General features: G+C 34.1%; 1 protein-coding gene across 1 annotated transcript in view; it reads right to left on the bottom strand.

Annotated features, from left to right (window-relative positions):
* The window catches only part of LOC306864225 (contactin-associated protein-like 4), a gene marked incomplete at its 5' end in the record, with an annotated part of 138,117 nt that overhangs the window by 70,736 nt on the left and 39,677 nt on the right, over positions 1 to 27,704 (bottom strand). Inside the window, 3 exons of the mRNA XM_079408071.1 lie at positions 8,686 to 8,883; positions 12,021 to 12,168; positions 16,368 to 16,561. Coding sequence (XP_079264197.1) covers positions 8,686 to 8,883; positions 12,021 to 12,168; positions 16,368 to 16,561 — 540 coding nt within the window. The remainder of the gene's footprint in view (positions 1 to 8,685; positions 8,884 to 12,020; positions 12,169 to 16,367; positions 16,562 to 27,704) is intronic.

Below are 27,704 nucleotides of genomic sequence, written 5' to 3'. Positions count from 1 at the left end.
AATTACAGATATAAAAACAAATATAAACAAACAAACAAAAACTAATAAAAATGACAAAGCACTTAAAAAATATATATTTCAAAATATGAATTAAATTATAACTGTATCTGCTAAACTGATTAAAATGGCCTATTACAAAACATGTACAAAAATAAAAAAATATATATAAAATATATGAATATTTTATATGAATATTCATCCATTCTTCATTATTTAGTTTCTAGCTTCTAAAACTCAACATATGCAGGTACTTCCAGCCTAAAAACATTTTAAAAGCCATCTGAAGTGATGTATATTCAACACTGGCTGAATGTAATGTCTTCGAAAATGATCCAGAGCAAATGCAGCAACAGCTTTGAAGTGCAATGTCCTTACGGCACAGTAAATGAGTGCCCATCATCGGCTCGGCAAAGACAACAGCGAGCGCCACACGCATTTCTGACAAACAGAGTCCAGCCATTATCAGAGCGAGGCTGAGAGACCACTTTAGCACTTTCACAAACTCCTCTAATAAGTGATGGCAGACATCTTTGATTTGCTTGAAATTATGGTGAAAGCAGAGAGAGCGGCAGTTAGACTGCGGCTACTTCACGATGGTACAACCCAAAGTACAAAATAACAAACTAAATAATATAAATAAATAAATATAATTAAAAACTTTATAACTAAATAAACTAAAACTAATATATAATTACAGTATATATATACACATATATACAGTGCCTTGCCAAAGTATTCATACCCCTTATTTTTTTTCACATTTTATATTGCTGCCTTCTGTTAAATTGCTTTAAATTACTTTTTCCCACATCAATCTACACTCCATACATCATGGTAAAGCAAAAAAAAAAAAAAAAAAAAAGTTTTTAACATCTTTGCAAATTTATTAAAAAAAAAAAAAACAAATGATTCCATTGCATAAATACTCATACCCTAATCTGGGACAGTTCGAATTTAGCTCAGGAACATTTGTATTGCTTGTAGGTGTTACTAGACTTTGAGTGAAGGTAACCTGTGGCAAATTCAATTGAATGGGTATGATTTGGAAAGGCACACACATCTTAATAAAAGGTCCAACAGCTGATAATGCATATCAGAGCAAAAACCAAGCCCTGGGGTCAAAAGAACTGTCTGCAGAGCCCAGAAACAGGTTTGCGTCAAGCCACACATGTGGGGAAGAGTTCAGAAACAAATTCTGCTTCATTGAAGGCTCACAGAAGCATGAAGTTTCTGTTACCCTTAATGGAAGACGTTTGAGGGAGCAACTGAGCAATTGATGGAGAAGGGCTTTGGTTAGAGTGGAGAACCTGATGGTCACTCTCGTTGAGCTCCATGATCATATGTGGAGATAGGAGAAACATACAGAAGGACAAACATCACTGCAAAAATCCACCGATCTAGGATTTATGATGGTGTGGCCAAACTCAATCCTCTCCTCAGTGAAGACAAAAGAAAACACACTTGGAACTTGAAAATATCACCTAAAGGACCCTCAGACTCTGAGAAACAAGAAACAAGGTTTATACACAACGCTCATCTGCAAACCGTGCAAACAAGTGCGCGCACAATCGCGGATGATTCATTTTCCACTCAGAAAGTGGAGTCTGGGGTGTGTGATATACAGTATATCTTCTGCGATAATAGGGTAAGTGTTGTTGTAATGATGTGCGATCTGACATTATCAAGTAGGCTATATCATCAAATCACACACAGAGTGCACGCACTTGATTTATTAATGTATTAAAACTCAGAATTCCAGGCATTCTAAATTGTAGATGGCAAAAATGCTTCTGTATGCTTTTTATATTTATAATATAGTTAACTTCTATATCTATATCACACAAAGAGTACCGTTTTTCTGTAGATATCAGCATGAACACATTTAATAATCATTTCATACAAGTCCAGTAAGCAATAAGTGACTTACATTTTAGACTTATTGCTTGTTTTTGCTAAATTTTGCCAAAGAAAATAGTTCCAAACAAAGATCACAGCACTGTTTTGCGTCTCTGAGCAATGGACGGTGTACTTATTGAATGAATCCGCTTTTTGAACGAATCGGTTGAATAAATGATTCAGTGATTCACTCATTAACACAGTCAAATGCTCTGTTCCTGAATGAATCAGTTGTTTGAATGAATCGGTTGAATCTCAATGACTCACTCATTAATGGTCACTTTCTGTCACCAAACTCTTTGCTGTCACCACTAGTGGATTTAATTTCACATTTTGACTAATTGTTTCATGTTTTAAATTATTTCAAATATCAGTATTCAATGTTTTATGTTAAAAACACAACATTAGGCTTATTAATGCATCTGTAACTGCAGTTTAAATGCATCCATGTCCCCTCTGAGATACATTAAACTGTGTAAATAAATACATCTTAATGCTATTTCAGATGCAGATTCCAGAAATGTTTTCTTATGTTGGAATGAAAGACTTCTTATTATTACCCAAAAATACAAAATGGAAGAAAGAGTTAAAACTGAACACAATCTTGCTACTAAAGCCGTATGAATATTTTATATATATATATATATATATATATATATATATATATATATATATATATATATATATATATATTTATTTATTTATTTGCTTCTTTTCCATTTTGCATTTACTTGTACTTTTACTTTCAATACTTAAGTACGAAAAGTATTTTTAAAAATCTTAAACGTACTTAAGTACAATAAATATCATATACTTTAAGACTTTTACTCAAGTAATATTCTAAACGAAGACTTGAACTTCTACCAAAGTAATTTTTTGGTAAGATACCTGTACTTTTACTTGAGTATGGCTTTCGGGTACTTTATACACCACTGCACACACACACACACACACACACACACACACATTTTGGTTTATGTGGTTTATGGGGGACTCTCCATAGGCGTAATGGTTTTTATACTGAACAAACTGTGTGTGCTATTGCCCTACACCAACCCAACACCTAAACTTAGCCCTCACAGGAAACTTTGTGCATTTTTAGATTTAAAAAAAAACACCATTTAGTATGTTTTTTAAGCCTTTTGAATTACGGGGACATAGGCAGTGTCCTCATAAACCACCTTCATATTGTAATACCTCTGTCATACCCATGTCATTATACAAATTTGTGTCCTCATAAACCACATAAACATGCACACACACACACACACACACACACACACAAGATGCCTTCTTATGCTTTTAAAGGTTAATGCAAGGAGTTAACAAATTTGACTAAGTAAGTTTACAATTTATTTAATGCTATACTATGGGAAACAGTGATCATCTGATCAACAATTTATCATGTCTCTTCCCTTTCTCCCTCAAGCACACAGGCACACACACAGGATGTCATAACTATATAGGCCTATAGTTTTAGGATTCATCAGTGTGGACTATAGTTTTATTATATTAATAAATTACACTTTTTAGAAGTTTTTAAAGTGTCAACTCTCACTCTTTCCTACCTATTATTATATGGCTTTAGTGCTTTTATGGAATAGGAGCTGGTATACATATTCAAGAGCGTGCAAAGATGGGTAGTATTTTGATCGTATGTAGTGGGCCGGTCTGGGCCAAAATGCCAGGGCCGATTTTTTTGTCCCAGTCCAGCCCTGACACCGACACACACAGACATGCAGCGAATGTGAGATTTACAAACACAGACTGAGACTACATTTGCAGTCTCAGAATACATTTGCTAAAAAGATATAATAATATTTCATATTTTTAATATTTAAACTGTTTCTCCTCTTACAAAGCAATGAGAATGAATGCAGAACAAATAAGGATTTGCTCAAAAAGTCCAGTTTCAGAAAAAATCTGAATATTAGATTAGATTAGATTAGATTAGATTCAACTTTATTGTCATTGCACATGTAAGGTACAGGGCAACGAAATGCAGTTAGCATCTAACCAGAAGTGCAATAAGCAGAGGTACAGGATATACAGTGGCTACAATATGTTACATATGTACAGAATATACAGATAAGGCAGTAGTACTATGGACATAATTTACAAGTTTTTAAATACTATCAGTATGATATACAGATGGGTGATATGAACATACTATACAGATGGATTGTGCAGTAAATGTATGTACACTATGAGCAAAAACTATGAAAATAATTACAAATGGATATGAATAAGCTATAAATTGAGATATATAAGCACTAGTGCAATGAACATTGAAAGTGCATAGAAATAAAAATTTACAGTACATAGTACTCAGTGTGTAGATTGTTTTTTGTTTGTTTTTTTTGTTTTTTTTAATCGATTTAATGATGGGGAGGGGTGAAGAGTTTGTAGTGGTGTGTGAGGGGGGTATCATTGGGCAGAGTTTAGTAGGGAAAAAGCTGTTCCTGAGTCTGCTTGTCCTTGTTCGGAGGCTCCTGAAGCGCCTCCCAGAGGGCAGTAAGTTAAACAGTCTATGGTCAGGGTGAGAGGAGTCCTTAAGAATGCCGCGAGCTCGACGTAAACAGCGTTTTCTCTGGACGTCCTCAATGGCAGGGAGTGGTGTCCCTGTGATGCGTTGGGCGGTTTTCACCACCCTCTGTAGTGCCTTGCGGTCAGCAGCTGAGCAGTTCCCATACCAGACTGTGATGCAGTTGGTCAGGATGCTTTCAATTGCACACCGGTAGAAGTTCCGCTGGATGATTGGAGACAGGTGGTTCTTCTTCAGTGTCCTAAGGAAGAAGAGGCGTTGGTGAGCCTTCTTGACTAGGCTGGATGTGTTGGTGGTCCAGGTCAGGTCCTCCGAGATGTGGGTTCCCAGGAACTTGAAGCTGGAGACACGTTCAACAACCATGCCGTTAATGTGGATGGGGTCATGCGTTCCACTTTTCTTCTTCCTGAAGTCCACAATAAGTTCCTTTGTCTTGCTGGTGTTGAGGAGCAGGCTATTGTCAGCACACCATGCAGCCAGGTGCTGTACCTCCTCCCTGTAGGCAGTCTCATCGTTGTCTCTGATGAGGCCAATCACTGTGGTGTCGTCAGCAAACTTGATGATGGAGTTGGATCCATGCACAGGCCTGCAGTCATGGGTGTAGAGGGAGTAGAGAAATGGGCTCAGCACACAGCCCTGTGGTACACCGGTGTTGAGTGTGATGGTGGTGGAGCAGGTGAGGCCTGACCTAACATGCTGAGGTCTGTTGGTCAGAAAGTCCATAATCCAGCTGCAAAGGGAGGTGTTAACACCCAAGTCTCCAAGTTTAGTGGTCAGCTTGGAGGGAATGACGGTGTTGAATGCTGAGCTGAAATCAACAAACAATATCCGTGCATATGTGTTGTTGTTTTCCAGGTGTGTGAGTACCGAGTGCAGTACTGTGCCTACTGCATCCTCAGTGCTTCTATTGCTTCTATAGGCAAATTGGTGTGGGTCCAGTGTGGGTGGGAGGCAGTTCTTGAGGTGTGCCAGGACCAGTCGCTCAAAGCACTTCATAACAATGGGTGTGAGTGCTACGGGGCGGTAGTCATTCAGGCACGTTGGGGAGGAGTGTTTCGGCACTGGCACAATGGATGTGGACTTAAAGCATGTTGGCACCGTTGCTTGGGTGAGTGAGAGGTTGAAAATGTCTGTGAAGACCCCTGCGAGCTGCTCTGCACATGTCCTGAGCACACGTCCAGGAATGCCGTCGGGGCCAGCAGCCTTGTATGCGTTGATCCGGCTCAATGCTGTGCAGACATCTGTGGAGGTGAGTTTGAGGGTCTGATGGTCTCCTGAGAGTGTGATCTTGGTGGCTGTCTCCTTGTTGTTGTTGTCAAAGCGAGCATAAAAGTAATTTAGCTCATCAAGGAAGGAGACGTCTGTGACCGTTGGAGTGGAGTTGCATGGCTTGTAGTCACTGATGACCTGGATGCCCTGCCACATGCGCCGGGGGTCAGAGTTGGAAAAATGCTCCTCTACCTTTAGCTTGTAGCAGTGCTTGGCCTTCTTGATGCCCCTCTTCAGGTTAGCCCTGGATATGCTGTAGGCCTGAGCGTCATCTGATCTGAAAGCAGTGTTGCGGGCTTTCAGCAAGAGCCGCACTTCCTTGTTCATCCATGGCTTCTGATTAGGGTACGTTGTGATCTGTTTCTCTGTTGTGACACTGTCAATGGAGGTATTGATGTAGTCCAGTACAGAGGTGGTATAGATAGAATATGAAGTCAAACGATCTGAACTGCACTTTATTTTATAGCTCTAAACTCTTTCTAGATGAGAACTAGTGACTCATAATGAATTTTAAGAGAACGTCTGAGACAAACGTCTGATAATCAAGTGAGAACTCATTGAAGTCTTCCAAGCTATGAAAAATAAATAACACACAATCTTGTGTTTGTTACAGCAAATCTTCCTATTTCCTATTCCTTCATACTAAGTCCTGTCTGTGAAGGATGTGTGTGAACACTACTCAACAGCAATGATGTGAAACCTGAAACAAATCTGAAAATCAGATTATTCCAGAAAGCACATTATGCCGTTGCGTTTGATCACAGTTGTAACTCCAGCAGCGTTCATGAGGACAGAGAGACTGACGCTGAGATCACAGATGGTATTCTGGGAATCTGTGCCATACGGGCTGCTTACGACTGACTGCATCCCTCACCCACACCTGAAGACTTTCCTACAGCAAACCTGCTGAAGAAACCCTCTGAATTCACCAGCATCCCGAGTCATTAGTTAGTCAGACCATATCTATCTATCTATCTATCTATCTATCTATCTATCTATCTATCTATCTATCTATCTATCTATCTATCTATCTATCTATCTATCTATCTATCTATCTATCTATCTATCTATCTATCTATCTCTTTTTTATAGCTATATGTTTTTTACACATCCATATTTCTTTTGAATATCTTTATATATAATATCTCTTTGACTATAATCTATAATATAGTATCACTATCTCTTTTATACATCTATGATAAATAATATATTTAGCATTATGATGTAGAATATCAGAGACTGAATCAGACAAATTTAAGATGCCAAATGACTAAATGTAAAATGTAAATGTAAATGTAAGATGCATCAGAACATTGAGAGGCCCCAAGAAAACAGGACAACATCGTAAATCAGATTCCTAGCTCCAACTAGTCTGAAGCAAGCAAACTAACCAGCAAGCCTCTTTCACAAAACAGCTTACAACCTTGAGACAAAAGAGCACTTATTGATAATTCCAATTCAGGAAGGAGACCGTCAAATTTGGGGCAAGTAATCAATAATAATAATAATAATTTGTTACATTTATATAGCGCTTTTCTAGGCACTCAAAGCGCTTTACATAGTAAGGGGGGTATCTCCTCGTCCACCACCAATCAAGACAGATGGTCAAAGAGATTGCAGTCACGTGTAAACCTGCAATAGAAGATCACGAGCTACAGACTCTCTTGGGGGGGGGGGGGGGGGGGGGGTCTTCCCCCATACAAGACAAAGACTGTCTGCTTCCATATGCACCTAAAATCATCTTAAAAGACTTTCATTTTCAATTTTTAATGAAACTAATCATTTCTATGCATAACTGCATATTATGTATGTAACCCACACATTTAATCACTCATTGTGTATGTCTTGCTTTTAATAAGTATTGACTAATAAGTAGCGCACTGGCGCCGTTGTCCTGTGGCTGCCGTCGCATCATCCAAGTGGATGCTGCACACTGGTGGTGGTTGAGGAGAGACCCCCCCCACATGATTGTAAAGCGCTTTGGGTGTACGGCAATACACAATAAATGCGCTATATAAATGCATCATTCATTCATTCATTGAATAGCTTAAGCCTTAAAGGGTAATATTCATGTTTGGTATGTATGAGTTTGAAAATTCATGCTTTAAATGTTTCTTCCAATGAATTCTTTGTAAAATGTATCATATTCTGGTTATAGAAATCACATTCAAAAGTATGCTTTGCAAGAGCTTATAAAGTTCGGACATGTGACTGACCATTTAACATGTTGATTTATTGATGGGTGGAGAAACAAAGCAATACCCCGAGCAAGGACAGTATCTAATTGGTCAAGACGTCCAGATGGAACGGTCTGAAAGCAGAGTTTAAAAACTCAGGACACCATCAAACTCTCTCTTAGTCACCCTTCTCCTCTTCTTCTCTTTTTCCACCGCGTTTTGACGCTGCTCTTTGAGCGTGCTCTGGCCCACGTGCCAGCTGCTACCACAATGAGAAGAAAACCAACCTAGTCTCTTTACATCCTTTTATTCTTTTACTTTAATTTATTTTCTTTTCTGTTGTGAGTTTCGTGTACTCAGTTAAGTTTTGCCGCCATGCCTCGTCTCCGAGTTCAACTCGAATCTGTGACCGCCTCAAACTTCTACCAGCCACAACTCCATCGGCTTCCCAAGACTTCATGACTACTGAACTCTCAACCAATCAGACACTTCGAGGAACCCCCTTTCTGCAAAAACGATTATTTTTGGGGTGAAATATGATCCTGAGATGTTCCTAACAGCTTCTGTGAGACTGATTAATTAAAAAAGATGGCATATGAGTATCTTAATCAGTAATTCAGTACCGTGGTCTACAGCAGTGTTCTGTGGAATTACTAACTGATGGAATTGCTGTGTCATCATATCATAGTCTTTTAACATGTAGTTTGTAATTTAGAGAAAAGAGGCTGAAAATCAACATTTATCAACATAAATGAAGATAATTATTAATTCCAGCAGCTGCGAGATGTGTTTTAGTACCTTTTCTGAGCTGCAGGAGGAGTTTTCCTCTAAATAACTCCAGAGTGAGCGAGTGTCCGCTGTACTCCTCCATGTGAACCATAATCCCAGAATTCAGCAGGGTTTTGAAGTTCATGGATAACACGTCTCTGTCTCTGACGCTGGGATCCGGCCTGAAGAGTAAGTGAGCGCTGCCGTCAAAACTGACCACATCAGACTCTGAAAACACAGCAGAAACAAACACAAGAACTCAAGAGATCAGGCTGAACTGCTCACAACAAGGCAGTACAAATGACTGATTTCCATTCTAGTTAACAAGGCTTCAACTGCATTTAGTAAATAAACTCTAATGAACAACAGCAAACATACAAACAAGAAATCAAACATTATAAATAAAATTATACAAATAAACAAACAAATAAATAATGAATTGCATAATAATAAACTAAAATAAATACACAGATAATGAATTAAAGTAATTAAATAATTTATAAATAAGATGAATTAAATAATAATGAAAATATAAATAATAGACAATAAGTAAATAATTAAGTAAAATAAATAAATAATGGATTACAATGAATAAATACATATATACACTAAAATAAGTCAATAATAATGACCTAACATTAAAATAAATAATTAACAAAAACATTTAAATAATGAAATATCCTAAATAAATTACAATAAATAAATGGACTAGAACTAAAATTATAATAAATAATAATGGACCTAAAAAGAGAAATAAAAAAATAAAATAATGAAATAATGAATTCAAATAAATAAATTAATTAATTAATAATGAACAATAAAATATAATAGTAATAAGCTAAAAAAATAAATAAATAACAGTAATATAATACATCGATAAATTGATAACCGAAAAAAAACATTTACATAATGAAATATCAAATACACTGGAAATTAAATAATGAACTATATTAAATAAATGCACTACATGTTAATAATAATGAACTAAAATAAATAAATAAATAACAATAATAGATAAGAAAATAAACAAGTATAAACATTTTTATAGGGAAATCAGTATTAATTGGTCTCAGTGATACTGGCCTTCAGTCATAAAAATAAAGATGTCTTTATGTTGTTTGTACATTAATTTGAAGATTGAATGTGAAATTATTGCAATATAAAAGTATATTTAAAAACTTTAATGTTAGGTGGGATTAATCGCGATTAATTAGTTCATTTTTTCATTGATTGACAGCACTAATATATATAACAATCTACAATTAAAATAATAAAGTAAAACAAACAAATACATATTTAGATAATGAACTATAAAAAAGGGACTATAATAAAAAATGAGCTATAAATAATGAAATATATCAAATAAATATATAAAGCACAATAGAAAAATTTAAACACAAACAAAGAAATAAAATGAATACATAAAGATTCTGTGTGTAATGTTGATTTAGTGTAAGGTTAACTGGCTGAGGAGTGAAACACTGTGACTCTGAGACGCTTTCAAAACATTGATCTGTTTGTTTACATGGACTGACATATCAACAAACCCCTGACTCGAACTATTAAACTCTGTGCATTATAATTGGTGTTTGTGCAGCTCTATTGGTGCTCCTGATGTATTTAGGTACAGCAGCTTCACTAAACGAAGCAGAGAGAGAGTTTAAACCTGAGGTCAACAGAGATGATGCAAACGCCTGACACTGGACACAACCTGCAGATCCCAGCAATAAATTATACATCTGTATGAATGAAGGGAAACACTCCATCCTTAATGGTCTGCTATATTTATGAACATGGAAACAATCCAAATTATGGATTGTGCGCTGTTAATGTGCGCTGTTAATGCACTTGAGGCAAATAAACACTGTAGTATGTAGACGGGAGCTTTTGCCCTGCAGTTCTGCCCTGTGTGACTCCAGTGACAGCACGTCACATTCACAGGACCTCTGAGAGACCAGTCATACATCAGCCAGAGCGCTGGCTGCAATTTGACTTAAACACACTCGTCTGCTCTCAGATGATAACATATGACACGTGACATTTGGAGATGTGATATTGTCATATTATAGAACACAGGCTGATCTGGGGCTTCAGATCGTAATCACAAAACTAAAAGTTAAAGGTGAACGGAACCAAACTGAAATCCAAAAATAATGAGTCTAACACATATGCCAAACACGTCTTCTATTGGCTACATAAACAGAGACACATCACATATCACATAGCCCCACATCTAATCTCACTCCATTGGTTACATTATCACATAGCCCCGCCTCTAAACTCACTCCATTGGTTACATGATCAAAATAGCCCTGCCTCTAAATTCACTCCATTGGTTGAGATAGTAGTTGAAATGACATCAAACAGATCAATGTTTTGAGAGTGCCACAGTGCTTCATTCTTCAGGATATCAAACTAGACAGTTTGATAGTTCATAACAATAACAATTTTGAATCATATTTAAATAAATACATATTCATAATTTTCAGGATTGAATTATTATTATTATTAGTAGAATACTGTTAAATTAATTTCATATTAAAATATTTTAAATAATATTTAAATAAATTCATGACAAAAGATTTTTAAATCAAATTTAAATAAATAATTATATTCAATTGATTCATAACTTAAAAGATTAAATCATACTTTATACAAATACATTTATTTGTTTAAATATACACAAATTAATAAAAAAATAAACATTTCATAATATGTAGGATTTTATTTTATTTTACATTTACACAAATAAATACATATGTTTAAATATACACATACAATATTTTAAATCATACTTGAAATAAATCAAATGCATTCATATATAAATGGACAAATGAATGAATGAATAATATTACATTAGTTTACATATTAACATAAAATATTTTAAATAATATATTTAAATAAACTCACAAGAGTTTAAATTAAACTTAAATATTCAAATCTTTAAAATACCATTTTGTAAATAAAAATACCTTTAAAAAAAAACAGTTTAAATGAATGAATAATAAATAATAAACCAAAATAAATTAATGTCATAACCAAAGATTTTAAATGAAACAAATCCAGAAATAAAAAAACATAACATTTACATTTCTATTTAAATGAATGAATGAATAAATAAATAACAAACTATAATAAACTAATTTCATAATGAAACAAAAATTAATTTTATTTTTATTATCTATTTATTTATTTTAAATCACCTTTAAATAAATAATGAAATTCATGATATGAAAGATTTTAAATCAAATTTAAATAAATAAACACATTTCATAATATAGAAGATTTGAAATCGATAACTATAATATTGAAATATGTTCATAAGATGAGCGCTGTCCAGTGGTATGTCAGTGTTGAACACGTACTGTATTGGCAGCCGTAGGCCTCCAGTCTCAGGCCGATCCTGCCGTTGGGGTTCCAGTGGAGCGGCAGTATCCGGACGTACTGAGCGATGACGGGCTGCTGGAGTTTGTACATCACCACACTGTCAGCGTTTGAGTTCCCAGAGAAAGCCTTGAATGAGGAGAAAACCAGCGTTACATGTGTGTGGTTTGACCTGATGCATCTTTTATGTTTTCCACTGGATCATAAAGATGCAGATTGTTGATCCTGAACTCGGGTGGCAGGTGAAGAGACCAGTCTATAACTCACATTCAACATAATACAAGCCGAGACCCTGTGGAGACCGGAGCGATAGGACATGGCCACGGGTCAGCGAGCAGCGCTCCTCTCCATCACATCACTGTATTAAAGGAAATCAATGCAGCACTAACCGGCTCACCAAAACACTCATCGCACAACTAAAACCGGATGGTAAGGCTGGACAAGGACCAGCTGAAGAGTTGTTAAAAAAAAAAAAAAGCACATGCATGTCATTTTTTTAAATCAATGAAATCAATCAATTATCAATTATTTTTTGATTATCAGTAACATAAAATAACAATTAAAATAATTAAATTTAAAACAAATATTATATTTATTAAAAATAATTACACTTTTTTTATTAATATTTATTTATACGTGAACATATACATATGTTTAAATATACACATACAAAATTTTAAATCATACTTGAAATAAATCAAATGCATTCATATATAAATGGACAAATGAATGAATGAATAATATTACATTAGTTTACATATTAACAAAATATTTTAAATAATATATTTAAATAAACTCACAAGAGTTTAAATCAAACTTAAATATTCAAATCTTTAAAATACCATTTTGTATGTGTGTTATTTATGCTAAATTATACAATATAAATTAAATATATATATAATTTAAAACATATATACATATATATATATACATATATATATACATATATATATATATATATATATATATATATATATATAATTATAATTGTTATAACTTTTAGCAATAAATAATTTAAAAAAATCCATTAAAATAGATTATATTTACTTTTTAAAATGTATATTAAATTTAGATATATACACAATAAATGTAAATACACAAATGTAATCTATAAATGTTAAATATAAAATTGTTAATTATATTATATAAAAACTAAAAATTTAATGTGATTTTTGGTCAATTAAAAAAAATATTCTTTTGATTTTGATTAGTGTTGAAATCAATGTGTTAAAATCTGTATTAAATCTGAATTAATACTGCATGTTGAAGGATTATATTTGATATTATATTTATTTGATATCATATTTTTATATGCATGTTAAATACATAAAATAATTAATAAATAAACGTAAAGAAAACTATATTAAATCTAAAATTTGTAAAAATAATTACATTAAAAATAAAAAGTTTGCACACAGGAGGAGAATTATATTAATATATAAATAAAATGTATAACGTGTATATATATATATATATATATATATATATATATATATATATATATATATATATATATATATATATATATATATATATATATATATATATATATATATATATATATATATATATATATACAACATAATATATAAATAACAGGTACAAATAAAATATATAAATACAAAATATAAAATGATCATATAAATAATAGATAACAAATAAATGTAATCTAAACTATAAATACTAAATATAAAATTATATTAAAAAACATTGATATGATTAATTATGAAACATATATAATCTACCTGTCAGCTGTTTAGTCTAAGAAACAAACTGAAAAACAACCAAAACAAGTGAAACTCTAGCTTGGCCAATTTGGGAGAAGAGTCAGACCAATGTAAACCAGCGAACACCAGCACAGCACCTCAGGCTGCTTTCATACTCAGGGATTTTCCAGCTGGCCATTTTAAGAGGCAACAAGTAGAGTTCTTGTGGATTATTTTGCAGGGAGGAACATTCATTTTGTCCTTAAATCTGTCAGAGATGTCTGCAATTTGGAGTTTGTGGGCTCGGAGTAATTGGGAGCTGAGTAGCGCTCACAGTGTGTTTGAAGGGATCAGCCGTCTGCTGGAGTGCAGCGTTAAGCCCAACAAATTGCTCTGTTTCCTGCTGAGGAGGCGCATCTCATTTGCTCTAAAGTGGCCTGTGAAATATATCAAGAGTCAAGGTGTAAATCCTCCAGCATCAGGAGCGACGAGCTCTTGCTCTCACTCTCACGAGAGGAAAAAAACACAGGCGCTCGCGTTTTCAACTCTAAACGCTTCTCGTGACAGACAGAATCGTGACCAGCGTTTCTCACCGCAGACTGATGATGGATACAGACATAAAAATGGGCCTCAGGTCTGTTCTGACTGGTCACCGACCGCAGGAAAAAACAGGACAGAATAATAACAATCAACTAATCATAGAATCAAGTAAATATAATTTGGGGTCAGTATGACTTTTTTTTTTTTAAGGAAATTAATACTTTTATCCAGCGATGATGCATTCAATTGATCAAAAGTGACAGTAAAGACATTTATAATGTTACTATTTCAAATAAATGCTGTTCTTTGAACTCCTCTATTCACCTTGTGAATCCTGAAAAATAATATGTATCGTGGTTTCCACAAAAATATTGGGCAGCGCACCTGTTTTCAGCATTGACAATAATCAGAAATCTTTCTTAAGCAGCAAATCAGCATATTAGAATGATTTCTGAAAGATCATGTGACACCGAAGACTGAAGCAATGATGCTGGAAATTCAGAAATTTGATCACAGAAATAAATGACAGTTTAACATATATTCACATTGAAAACAGCTATTTTAAATTGGAATAATATTTCACAATCTTTCAGATTTGAATGTATTTTTGATCAAATAAATGCAGCCTTGGTGAACAGAAGCTACTCTACATACAAAAAAAACTTTTGTTGTTGAGGTCAAATTACATTTTTGTTTATTTCTGTACAAAATGTAAATCCACATCTTGAAGCAAAACTAGCTGGATGAATCAATAAATCTTAAGTGCAAACGTCACAGAACAGATTGCAGAGCATTTCGGCATACAATCTGAAACTCAATAAGCATCTATTCTCTGAGTGTCAAAAGTAAACAAACCCTCTCACACACTTAAGCTCATTTCAATAACACATTTATCTAGTGCTGAGCTCACTGGAGAGCCTGAGGACGCTCAGATGTGTGCTTCTAAATCTGATTTAACACTACACATTGAAGAAAGAGAATTATATTCATATTTCTGTAAATATTTGTTGAATAAATAAATAATGTAAACAAAATATAAATATTAAATATAAAATCATAAAAAAATGATAAAATATTTAAGATTGCACACTGAAGGAGGAAAATTATATTTGCAATTTTACATTAATAATACATATCTAAATAAATCAAATAAATAATAAATACATGTAAATAAAGTATAAATACTAAATATAAAATTATTACAAATTAATCATATAAAATAAAACTATAACATATTTACGATTGCACATTGAATGAGGAAAATTATATTTATAATTGTTTATTTATATTACATATATAAATAAATCTAATAAAACATAAATGCATGCAAATAAATTATAAATACTAAATATTAAATTATATTAAAAATAAAATAATAAAATATTTAATACTGCACACTGAAGGAGAATTATTTATTAATTATTTATTAAATGTATATTAAATATAATAAAATAAAATAATGAATACATGTAAATAATAAATATACAATTTATTACTAAATATACAATATATTAAAAAAAATCATTATATTAAAAATTCAAAAAATTATTATATTAAAAATTTAATTACAACATATCATAGAGAGGTTGACTGATGAAGATTAAATCTGTTTTAAATAAGTGTTATATTTGATTTAAAATTGCACATTGAAAGAGGAGAATTACATTTATATTTTTAAAATGATAAATATATTTATTTATTTATATATTTATTTATATATATATATTTATATATATATATATATTTATATATATATATATATATTTATATATATATATATATATATATATATATATATATATATATTTATATATTTATATATATTTATATATATATATATATATATATTTATATATTTATATATATATATATATATATATATATATATATATATATATATATATATATATATATATATATATATATATATACATACATACATACATACATACATATGAATGAATAAAGAGTTTGGTTCCAAAACGCTATAAATCCACAGACAAGCAGCACTTACTAAACTCAAACGCTGCATAGTGTTTTATCTTGTCAGAGCATATTTCAGTTGAGGAATTAAAGCCTTACCCTGATGCTATCCTCCTGTCGGTAAGGCCTCCAATTATGGCCCATGTCACTGAACATGAGGAGGTAGCGTGTGACCCAATCAGAGCTGCCGTATCGGCCCTGGGTGGAGATGGCGGTAATCTCCGTCCGCTGCCCCAGCTTGATTTCCAGCCACTGGTACTTATTAGAGTCCAGCGGGGACCAGCCTCCGGCACCTGCGGGACACAGCACACAAACCAAGGCTTCTTACTCCGCATTATGGGCCGCGCTGCATGGATTGCATCAGACGCTATTCATAACTGATCCACTGCTGAGGCATTTGTTAGGAGACAAGCTGCCTTGATAGGGAGCATCCAAACTGAAATTGAACCCTCATGAGTGGCTGATATGCAAAGCACTACATAGGCTAAACGTAAATTCAGTAAGATTGTTATTCACATCGGCGCTAATGATGTCCGTCTGCTAGCCGCCTCACGTCACAGAAGTCAGTTAATTCTCAGCACATAGAGACTTTCACCTAGATATCTCAGCACTATAGAGACTGTGTCTGTTCCCCGAACTAGAAAATACAGAAAACATCCAAACCGAAGTAAGAGTACCAATTTAATTGATGTTTAACAAATAAAAAACAGATATAATAAAGATAAACAAATGATAAAGCTTGGCTTATTGAATATTAGATCCCTTTCTACAAAAGCACTTTTTGTAAATGATATGATCACTAACCATAAACTAGATGTGCTTTGTTTGACAGAAATCTGGCTAAAACCAGATGACTACATTACTTTAAACGAGTCTACCCCCCAAGATTACAGTTACAAACATGAACCGCGTCCAAAAGGTAAAGGGGAAGGTGTTGCCACAATTTATAGCAATATTTTCAGTATTTCTCAGAGGTTGAGTTTCAAGTATAATTCATTCAAAGTAATGGTGCTTCATATAACGTTATCCAAAGAAACAAGTGTTAATGATAAATCCCCTGTGATGTTTGTACTGGCTACTGTATACAGACCACCAGGGCACCATACAGACTATATTAAAGAATTTGCTGATTTTCTATCTGAGGTAGTGCTGGCTTCAGATAAAGTGCTAATTGCTGGTGATGTTAATATCCATGTTGATAATGAAAGAGATTCGTTGGGATCAGCATTTATTGACATTCTAAACTTCATTGGTGTTAAACAACACGTTTCAGGACCTACTCATTGTCGAAATCATACTCTAGATTTAATACTGTAATATGGAATTGATGTCAGTGGCGTTGAAATATTGTAGGAGAGCGATGATATCTCAGATCATTATCTAGTTTCGTGTATATTCCATATAGCTAAAGCTGTAAAGCCAACTCCTTGTTACAAATATAGTAGAACCATCACTTCTACCACAAAATACTACTTTATAAATAATCTTCCTGACTTCTCTCAATTCCTCAACATATCCAATATTTCAGAACAACTTGATGATGTAACAGAAACTACTGACTCTCACTTTTCTAGCACTTTAGATACGGTTGCTCCTTTACGCTTAAGGAAGATTAAGGAAAAGAGTCCAACACCATGGTATTATGAGCACACTCGGGCCCTAAAGAGAGCAGCCCGGAAAATGGAGCGCAGCTGGAGAAAAACAAAATTAGAGGTATTTCGTATTGCTTGGCGGGAAAGTACCCTAAATTAAAAACTGCTAGATCTGCTTACTTTACGTCTCTTTTAGAAGAAAACAAACACAACCCCAAGTATTTATTTAATACAGTAGCTAAATTAACAAAAAATATAACATCAGCAGGTGCAGACATTACCCAGCAGCACAGTAGTAATGACTTTATGAACTACTTTACTTCCAAGATCGAAACTATATATCATATATAACATACGTATCATATATAAACTATATATCATAGTACTGAGACTGCTCTAATTAGAGTTACAAACGACCTGCTTTTATCATCTGATCGTGGTTGTATCTCTCTATTAGTGCTACTAGATCTTAGCGCCGCATTTGACACTGTCAACCACAACATTCTTTTAAATACGCTAGAAAATTATGTTGGCATTAGAAGAATTGCACTGGCATGGTTCAAATCATACTTATCTGACCCCCATCGATTTGTGGCAGTAAATGAAGAGGTATCATACCAATCACAAATGCAGTATGGAGTACCTCAAGGCTCAGTACTTGGCCCCTTACTTTTCACGCTTTACATGTTACCCTTGGGAGATATCATTAGGAAACATGGTGTTAGCTTTCACTGTTATGCTGACGATACCAGCTCTATATTTCTTTGCGACCTGATGAAACTTACCAATTTGCAAAACTAACGGAATGTATAGTTGATATCAAAAACTGGATGATTAGCAATTTCTTACTGCTAAATTCTGAAAAAAAACAGAGGTGTTAATTATTGGACCAAAAACCTTTGCATGTAATAACCTAGATCACTGTCTAATACTTGATGGCTGCTCTGTAAATTCTTTGTCATAAGTTAGGAACCTAGGCGTACTCTTTGATAGCAATCTTTCCTACGAAAAATATGTTTCTTGCATTTGTAAAACTGCATTTTTCCATCTTAAAAATATATCTAAATTACAACCTATGCTCTCAATGTTAAATGCAGAAACATTAATTCATGCATTCATGACCTCGAGGCTAGATTATTGTAATGTTTTATTGGGTGGTTGTTCTGCACGTTTAATAAACAAACTCCAGCTGGTTCTTAATGCAGCAGCTAGAGTTCTTACTAGAACCAGGAAGTATGACCACATTAGCCCAGTTCTGTCAACACTGCACTGTCTCCCTATTAAAAATTGTATACATTTTAAGATCTTGCTAATTACCTATAAAGCCCTGAATGGTTTGACACCTCAGTATTTGAGTGAGCTCTTAACGCATTATAGTCCTTCACATCCGCTGCGATCTCAAAACTCTGGCGATTTGATAATACCTAGAATATCAAAATCAACTGCGGGCGGGAGATCGTTTTTCTATTTAGCGCCCAAACTCTGGAACAATCTACCTAACACTGTTCAGGAAGCAGACACACTCTGTCAGTTTAAATCTAGATTAAAGACCCATTTCTTTAACCTGGTTTACACATAATACACTATAATACACACCTAGATGAGCCCCAGAGACTGATCCCCAGTGAAGACCCTGTCTCCAAGACAGCCATCGGGACAAGACCACAGGGACCAGATGAGTCCTTTGCACAATCTGATTCTGCTTTAGCCTAGACTTAAACTACTGATTTTGTCAGGCCAGAGGAGAATTACACTATTTTGACAAACTACACTGAACAAAATTATAAACGCAACACTTTTGTTTTTGCCCCCATTTTTCATGAGCTGAACTCAAAGATCTAAGACTTTTTTATGTACACAAAAGGCCTATTTCGCTCAAATATTGTTCACAAATCTGTCTAAATCTGTGTTAGTGAGCACTTCTCCTTTGCTGAGATAACCCATCCACCTCACAGTTGTGGCATATCAACATGCTGATTAGACAGCATGATTATTGCACAGGTGTGCCTAAGCCTGGCCACAATAAAAGGCCACTCTAAAATGTGCATGGTAATAACTTCTGTTAAACTGTAAACAATCAGCCAAAGATTTGCTCTTTGATTGCAATAACTAGCATTTTCAAAAACTTGGTACTATGAGGTGACATTATAAATACTGTATTTACCAGCTTTAGAAACCTTACAGTAAAGACTGCTAATAGGGATTAGAAGGGAAAAGAGGAGACGATTACATTTTAAAGCATGCATGTGAAAACAAACCTGCAAAGAGACATGAGGATTCAAGGAGAAAGGAGCAGATTCTTAGAGCATTCAGTGAATTATTCATGAGATACATTGTAAATTAAGACCACAAATATGCTGTCTTTTTATAATAATAATCCTAAGGAAAAGATGCAGCGGCTGAAAAGAGCTCTTGTCACATTACACTACCAAACGTTACGTTAATCTCCTGGTGTCTGGTTATAAAATATGAAGGGAAATTTACAGCTCATTCAGTCAAGCTCACGGATAAGGATGATTTGTAATGATTATGATTTGAAATTATTTGTTTCAGTCTTTTTAAGTGGAACTTCCTCAAACTGGAAGAGCCTCCCGTAATTTAAAATGCAATATAGAAAAGTCAACATGAACAGTCTTCAAAATATCTCCTTTTCTAGGGCCCCATGAAATATAGATTTTTTATCAAAATAAAAAATAAAAAAGTTTTATTTGTATGTGTATATATGATATGACTTTAGGTTTTTCTCAAATGAAACAGTCAAAAGCTCAATAAGAGCAGTTTTGGAGATGTTGTTCATGTATTTATGTCCTTATTTAGTGAGACACTGAAATGCTGAAGCATACTTCAGTATGTGTGTAGTAAAGGAAACCACACATCTGCGCCATTCATTCACACTGAGAAACATGCAGGATTCATATTTAAAGTCTTTATGCAGTTTAATATTCGCAGACACTAATCCATTTTGCCATATGATGTATACTAACAAAATCTGACAAATTCTGTGACATTCCGCTTTATACAGTAAATTCCATGTTTATGACTGGATTCCGTGATTCTGTCCACGTTGTCCACATTGCAGAAATCATATGGCCATACTTTTGTGCTCCAGAGAACTCATACAAATTTAAAACAACAAGTAAATGAAGACAGGATTTCAATATCTTGGCAAACTATCCCTTAAGTTTTGCACTGAGTAACAGGCAGCTACTGTGAACGCATTAATATTCCGAGTCCATCACAACACAGTCCCATTTACCTACAGCTGACCATAAATACTGACACAAATAAGCCTGGAAATCTCGTCAGATCCCTCTTAAGGAGCAGCATTGGCTGGACACCCGTAGTGCTGGCTCTCACGCTGCAGATGTGGATCTGTATACCTCAGCGGTGCAGCCTAAATCAGATCAGATGGCATCATAAACGCTACCTGTCCCTCGTAAATCATGATAAAACAGCCGAACGGTGGGGCGCCAATATGGGCTGCTCTGAGAGAGCCAGCGAGAGCGACACCTGCTCGGGACGGGAGCCGCGGCGTATTGGCAGCACAGGAAGGGAAAGCGCTGAATGTGGCCAAACTGTCGGAGCCAGATGGATAGAGCCATCAGACAGGTGGAGCCCGGTGAACCCAAATCTAGCCGCCCGGTGCGTCTCGCTCATAATCAGGACAGCAAGACCCAAGATGGGGATATTCTAGAGCACGACGGGACCTACATTCACATCAGAAACACCACTGTTTATTGCCAGAGGATTTTAATGCTCACAGGCTGTTTCACTGAAGTATCAACACTTTTGTTTCTGCTAAGATTCCTAAGAAGAAATACATTTATTTTAAAAATAAAAATGAAATAATTATTTTGGGTGAAATAGTAATACTTCATTAAAAAATATAGTATTTTTATATCATCGTAAATATATTTTATTTACAATATATATTTGTGTGTGTATGTATGTATGTTATATACACACACGCACACACACACAACGTACATATATATACATATATGTACACAATACAAAAACAATTTAACAACACAGACAGCTTGTAATTTCTTGTGTATAATTATATACATCTACATCTTTATTAATTACATATACGTAAACAATAAATAAACTAAAAAAATACTATACATTGTGATACACATTTTGTATTTAATATAACTTATTGTTTAACTTATTTATTTTTTGTTAAATGTTTGTGTTATTTTTTATATTTTTATTTAACATATTTATTATTATATATTTGATCATTTTTATATTATCATATATATTATATATTACTAGATAGCAGTTCAGATCATTTGATAATTGGATAATTTGTTGAACTTTTTTGCGTTCAACTTTTTAGTGACTTAAAGTGGAAGTGAAGCAATCAGTTAAGTTTACATTATTTAGTAAAGTGATTTCCACTTTGATTAAAAAAATATATAACAAATATGATTAATGTAACCATTTTAAAGAAAAAAGGTTGTTTTGTTATAGCTTTTGGAGTAAGGGCGCCGCCATCTTGCAGTACCACAGCGTGTGATGTCACGGGGTTGGTTCGCTCCGATGGCCAGTATAGTAATATAAGCATTTCTTTGAGTCAAGTCTTTACATTTTGAACACACAAATGTTATTTTAACACACAAATAATTTGGTTTTCACCATCATTTGGATGAATATTCAACATCAAACGGTCTATATGATAAGTTTTGAATGTGGTATCTCAAACATTGTTTTCATAATGCGAGGCGCAACCTGATGTAAACAAACACCGCTTCATACAGTAGCCTATTAATGTCGCATTTTATTGTTATTCAGACCATTCAGACATATGCATTACATTGACGGTTCACCAGTTGTATGTATCATTTTATGTTCACCTGCGAATCCAATTAGCTTTCCTGCTGTTAACAGGACGTAGTGTTTATCTAATCACCTGAACGATCGGGCCAGTGCTGCTTCCTCAATAAAGTTTATCATTCTCACGTGTTTTAAGCCTTGTCAGTTTAAATATTAAAGTGTTTTAAGCCATTAAAGCATGAGACAGCAAGAAATAGATTTCAATGCTGTACTTACATGCTGTGATAGATTTTCTGAAAGAGATTTAAATGTGCATTGTGATAGATCATTTCTGTTCGCGCCGGTGGCGCCACACACACACAAAAAGCCACAGCTCGGCTCGGACAACACGTGAGTACCAAATTGAGCTTTCTTTCGTGCCTTCATCAGCAAATGCACACAAAAGCAAATCAGAATGACAGTCTTGAGGAGTATCCACGTAAACGAATATTGTTTCAGAGCCGCACTTTACCCCAAACCAGCAGGTTCACGACTTCTCCAACCCCTACTGCTCGGTCCCATCGCCGTATCGACTCAAATGCATAGACAGTTGCACTTATTATGGACTCAACAGTGCTTTCAAGGTCATATTCCTCCATTTCAAAACACGCGTGTGTTCAAAATGTAAAGAAATGCTTATATTACTATACTGGCCATCGGAGCGAACCAACCCCGTGACATCACACGCTGTGGTACTGCAAGATGGCGGCGCCCTTGCTCCAAAAGCTATAACAAAACAACCTTTTTTCTTTAAAATGGTTTCATTAATCATGTTTGTTATATATGTTTTAATCAAATTGGAAATTACTTTACTAAATAATGTAAACTTAACTGACTTAGAGTTGCTGTTCAGTCCTGTTGAATCATGGGTGATATTGTCATACTCGTTGTGTTCACTAAAACAAAACAAACCTGGGGTTTAATGTTTCTATCAGAGCCAGTTAGCCTCAAAGCAGCATAACTAGCCTAATTTAGTATTTAGGGCAGCAGCAGCAAGAAGCTGAGCTAAATATGCGCGTCAGAAGACACTGACATGGCCACTGAGACGGGAAGAGCCGATGCTTGACCTGTGCTCATTACTGAGAGCCAAACGCAGGGGCGGACAGCCGGAAGAAGCTCTGTAACGACACAAAGCCTGCAGACCGGAGTGTGTGTAGAATTCAAACCAGCTTCCAGAAAGCAGCTCCGGCCCTAATATCATGGAGCAGGGACAGCAGTATGTATGATCGATTGCAGAGTGTTTCTCTAAAAGCTTTCTAAAGCCCTGAGCTGCCGGATCCAAGGAGCAGGAATCAGAAATGCCGGCACATCTCAGAAAAATACAAGGAAAAGATCTCTGTGTTTAAGGTATACTTGAGATAACACTCACATTGCATTTCAGTTTGGTGAAAATGTGGTGCAGGTGTATTTCCAGGAAGAAAATGTAAGGAATAAATTTTATTCAAAAAGGATACTTTCCTACAGGAGAAAATCTTTAGTTTAAGAAAAAATCTAATCTTTAGTTTAATAAAAAATAAAAAAAACAATACTTTCCTATAGGAGATAATCTTTAGTTTAAGAAAAAAAATGATACTATCTATCTATCTATCTATCTATCTATCTATCTATCTATCTATCTATCTATCTATCTATCTGTCTGTCTGTCTGTCTGTCAAAATAAAAAACAAATATACACAAAATTACAAATATGTTACATATTAAATGAGATATTAAATTACGTAAAATGACTACATACTATATATTTATATTTACAATCCTTATAACTACATAAATAATATTTGTAATATATAAATATAAAATAAAAAGAATATATTATGTTTTACACACAACATATATTATATATGTATAAATATATTTCTGTGTGTGTGTGTGTGTGTGTATTTAAACATTTTTTTTTTCTTTTTTAACTTATAAATAAAATAATAATAACTTATAATAAAATATATTACAACTATAACAAATAAACATACAACATCCGAGATTACATCCAATTGGTCAAACACCACAAGCGTTTTTCTGCTATCGTCACTGTTGTCAATTTAACGCAAGTAAATTCTTATGTTTTTTTCCCCTGTTTCCATTAAAACTGAATTACCCATCCTAACGACCTCTTATACGGCCCTCATTAAAGAGTAATAGTCTCATTCTGAATAAGCTCCGTCTCTGCTCAGCTGTCACGATGAATAAAGCAAAAGTCGGATGTTCCCTGCACTTTTTCTGACCGGAGAGGACAAAACGGTTCTTCCAAACGAACAAAGTGATTAGGGTTAATCGGGGGTCGTTGATGAGGGCAGACGAGCGGCACTCTGACACTCATTTAAATCACCGTTTCATCATAATATAACACCTGTAGCAACACCAGAAACCATCAGCGACATTCAGTCTGTAAGAAACAGACTAAATAATGACTGGAATGCTTTATTAGTGACCTACAGTGACCTACATCAAACCATGAAGTTGGAAAATTCTCATTTTCTTCCAGAATCTCCACTATTATATATATATATATATATATATATATATATATATATATATATATATATATATATATATATATATATTATATTATATATATATAATACATATATATATATATATATATATATACACACACAGTGCCTTGCGAAAGTATTCATACCCCTTCGGTTTTTTTTCACGTTTTGTTATGTTGCTGCCTTATGTTAAACTGCTTTAAATTACTTTTTTTTCCGGTTTCAAAATTTGGGGTCAGTAACATTAATAATAGTAATATAAAGTAATTACATAATATTAATTATTATATTAATTTTATTCATTATTAATCAAAAGTGACAGTAAAGACATTTATAATGTTACAAAAGTTTTTATTTAAAAAATGCTGTTCTTTTGAACTTTCTATTCATCTGTGAATCCTGAAAAATATAATGTATCTCAGTTTCCACAAAAATATTCAGCAGCACAACTGTTTTCAACATTGATAATAATAAGGAATGTTTCTTGAGAAGCATATCAGCATATTAGAATGATTTCTGAATGATCATGTGACACTGAAGACTGGAGTAATATATTCACATAAAAAACAGCACTTTTAAATTGTATAATATTTCACAATTTTTGTTTTTATTGTAATTTTGATCAAATAAAGGTAGCATTGGTGAGCAAAAGAGACTATTTTGAAGACAATAAAAAATCCCAAAGTTTTTAACTGTATCGTGTAATTCATGTAAATATTTGAACTGTATGTCACATCCACTCAATGAAAAATTTAAGAAATGTATTACCGACTATAATGATTAAAGAAATTTGAAAATCACCCTTAAATAGGTTCAGCAAAGCAAACTCCGAAGAAGAGCCGACGTCTGTCTAATGAACTGGCCAGAATCTCATCTATTATTTACAGCATCTCCACCTGCAAAAGCTGAGGGACAAAAGCTAGTTAAGAGCAGGACGGGATCAGCAGAAATGTCTGATGAAAGCAGAAGCGACTTTTATAACGCTGATTGTAGAGCTTTTGATGAAGCTAATGCAACGCAAATAGATCTGGAAAGCTGCCACCTGCCTGCTTTTTCCTTGACTCCATCGAAAGAGAGAAAGGTAACAAGAGGATATGAAGTTAAATAACTTCTTTTTTGGTTAATTGCATCTGCTGAGTTCATCTGAAAGGATTATAATTAGAATTTCATACGGATCTAATTTGCTCTTTTTTCACACTGATTGCAGATCTAAATGCCAGACTGTTTAATCTGCATGTTGAAGGCCAAACATGAGAAAGAGTAAATTATAGTTATTACACTAAAATGCAGCTTTCACGCAGCACAACATGAAATACACAACAGCAGAAAATCATTCAAGTAAAAAAATTATAATAATAATAATAATAGATATATAGAAAAATAGAAAAAAAGAACAGAAGAAAATAAAAAAGATGAGCTGCTCCAAATGAGCTGCTGCTCCCACCCCTTTCCTGATTATCATGTTTATCGTGCTGAAATCATACGTTTTAAACCATATGAGTTTAAACTTCTGATATACGGGTTTCTGAGCACACACATCTGAAGCACAAGGACAGAACGTGGCTGTCACAGCATGTGAGTAAACTAAGTTCTCATTCACACACAAGTTTACGTTAAAACACACGAGTTACAAAATCAGTCAGTTAAGTCTGTGAAGGTAAACAGCTGGGAAATAAATCGCATGATTATTTTAAATCTGTGTGGCAGCAGCATACATTAAATAAATCCACTACTCTGTTGTCTCTGAGGCTGGGACTAAATAGTGTTCTGTGCTCGTCTGTGCAGCCAAAGGCAGAACAGTTAGCATGTTTTGCTCAAACTTTCACCATGGCATTAGAACTGGTACACCGCTGTCGCTTGCGAAATCAAAATGACGGCGCAGCGGGTGGAAACTTACAGATTAAGGGGAGGTAATATTATAATGAGATCCCTTTGCCACATCACCAAGGGAGCGAAATCAGACGTGCTCATTTTTTCAGAAGCTAGCAGAAAAAGGCTTACTAAAACAAAGTTACCGGGTTAATCTTTTTCACGTTTCCTTGGTTGGTAGATGCACTGAGGACCTGATTATAGCACTTAAAACCTGAAAAAGTCAGATTTTCATGATATGTCACCTTTAAATGATATAAATTACAAATATTAAAAATATATAATTTTATATAAATATATATACATTTGTAATTAAATTTATGAAATCTAATTAAACATTAGATTATGAAAATACTATGGAAAATGCATGGTTTTCATGTAACGCAAAATGAAATAGACTCAATCTGTGTTTCTAACAGCTGCATTCTTTAGCTCCAATATACAATGGCCTCATAAGTATGGCTGTTATACCTTGTGGATAAAACCTAAAATTGGTAGTGGCCATCACGAGAAACACATTTGCATTCTAATTAAACCCTGTTTGCAGTATTCATATCTATGTATTTATCTGCGACACAGCGAGGAATGATTACACCTGCTGATAGACTAACAGCCGACGATTTAAACGACAGCTAATGGCAGCCGTAATGACACCGACACAG

Source organism: Barbus barbus (assembly GCF_936440315.1).
Source record: "Barbus barbus genome assembly, chromosome: 45".
Taxonomy (NCBI): Eukaryota; Metazoa; Chordata; class Actinopteri; order Cypriniformes; family Cyprinidae; genus Barbus; species Barbus barbus.
Note: the sequence above shows the minus strand (reverse complement) of the source record. Positions and strands in the feature narration are given on the sequence as shown.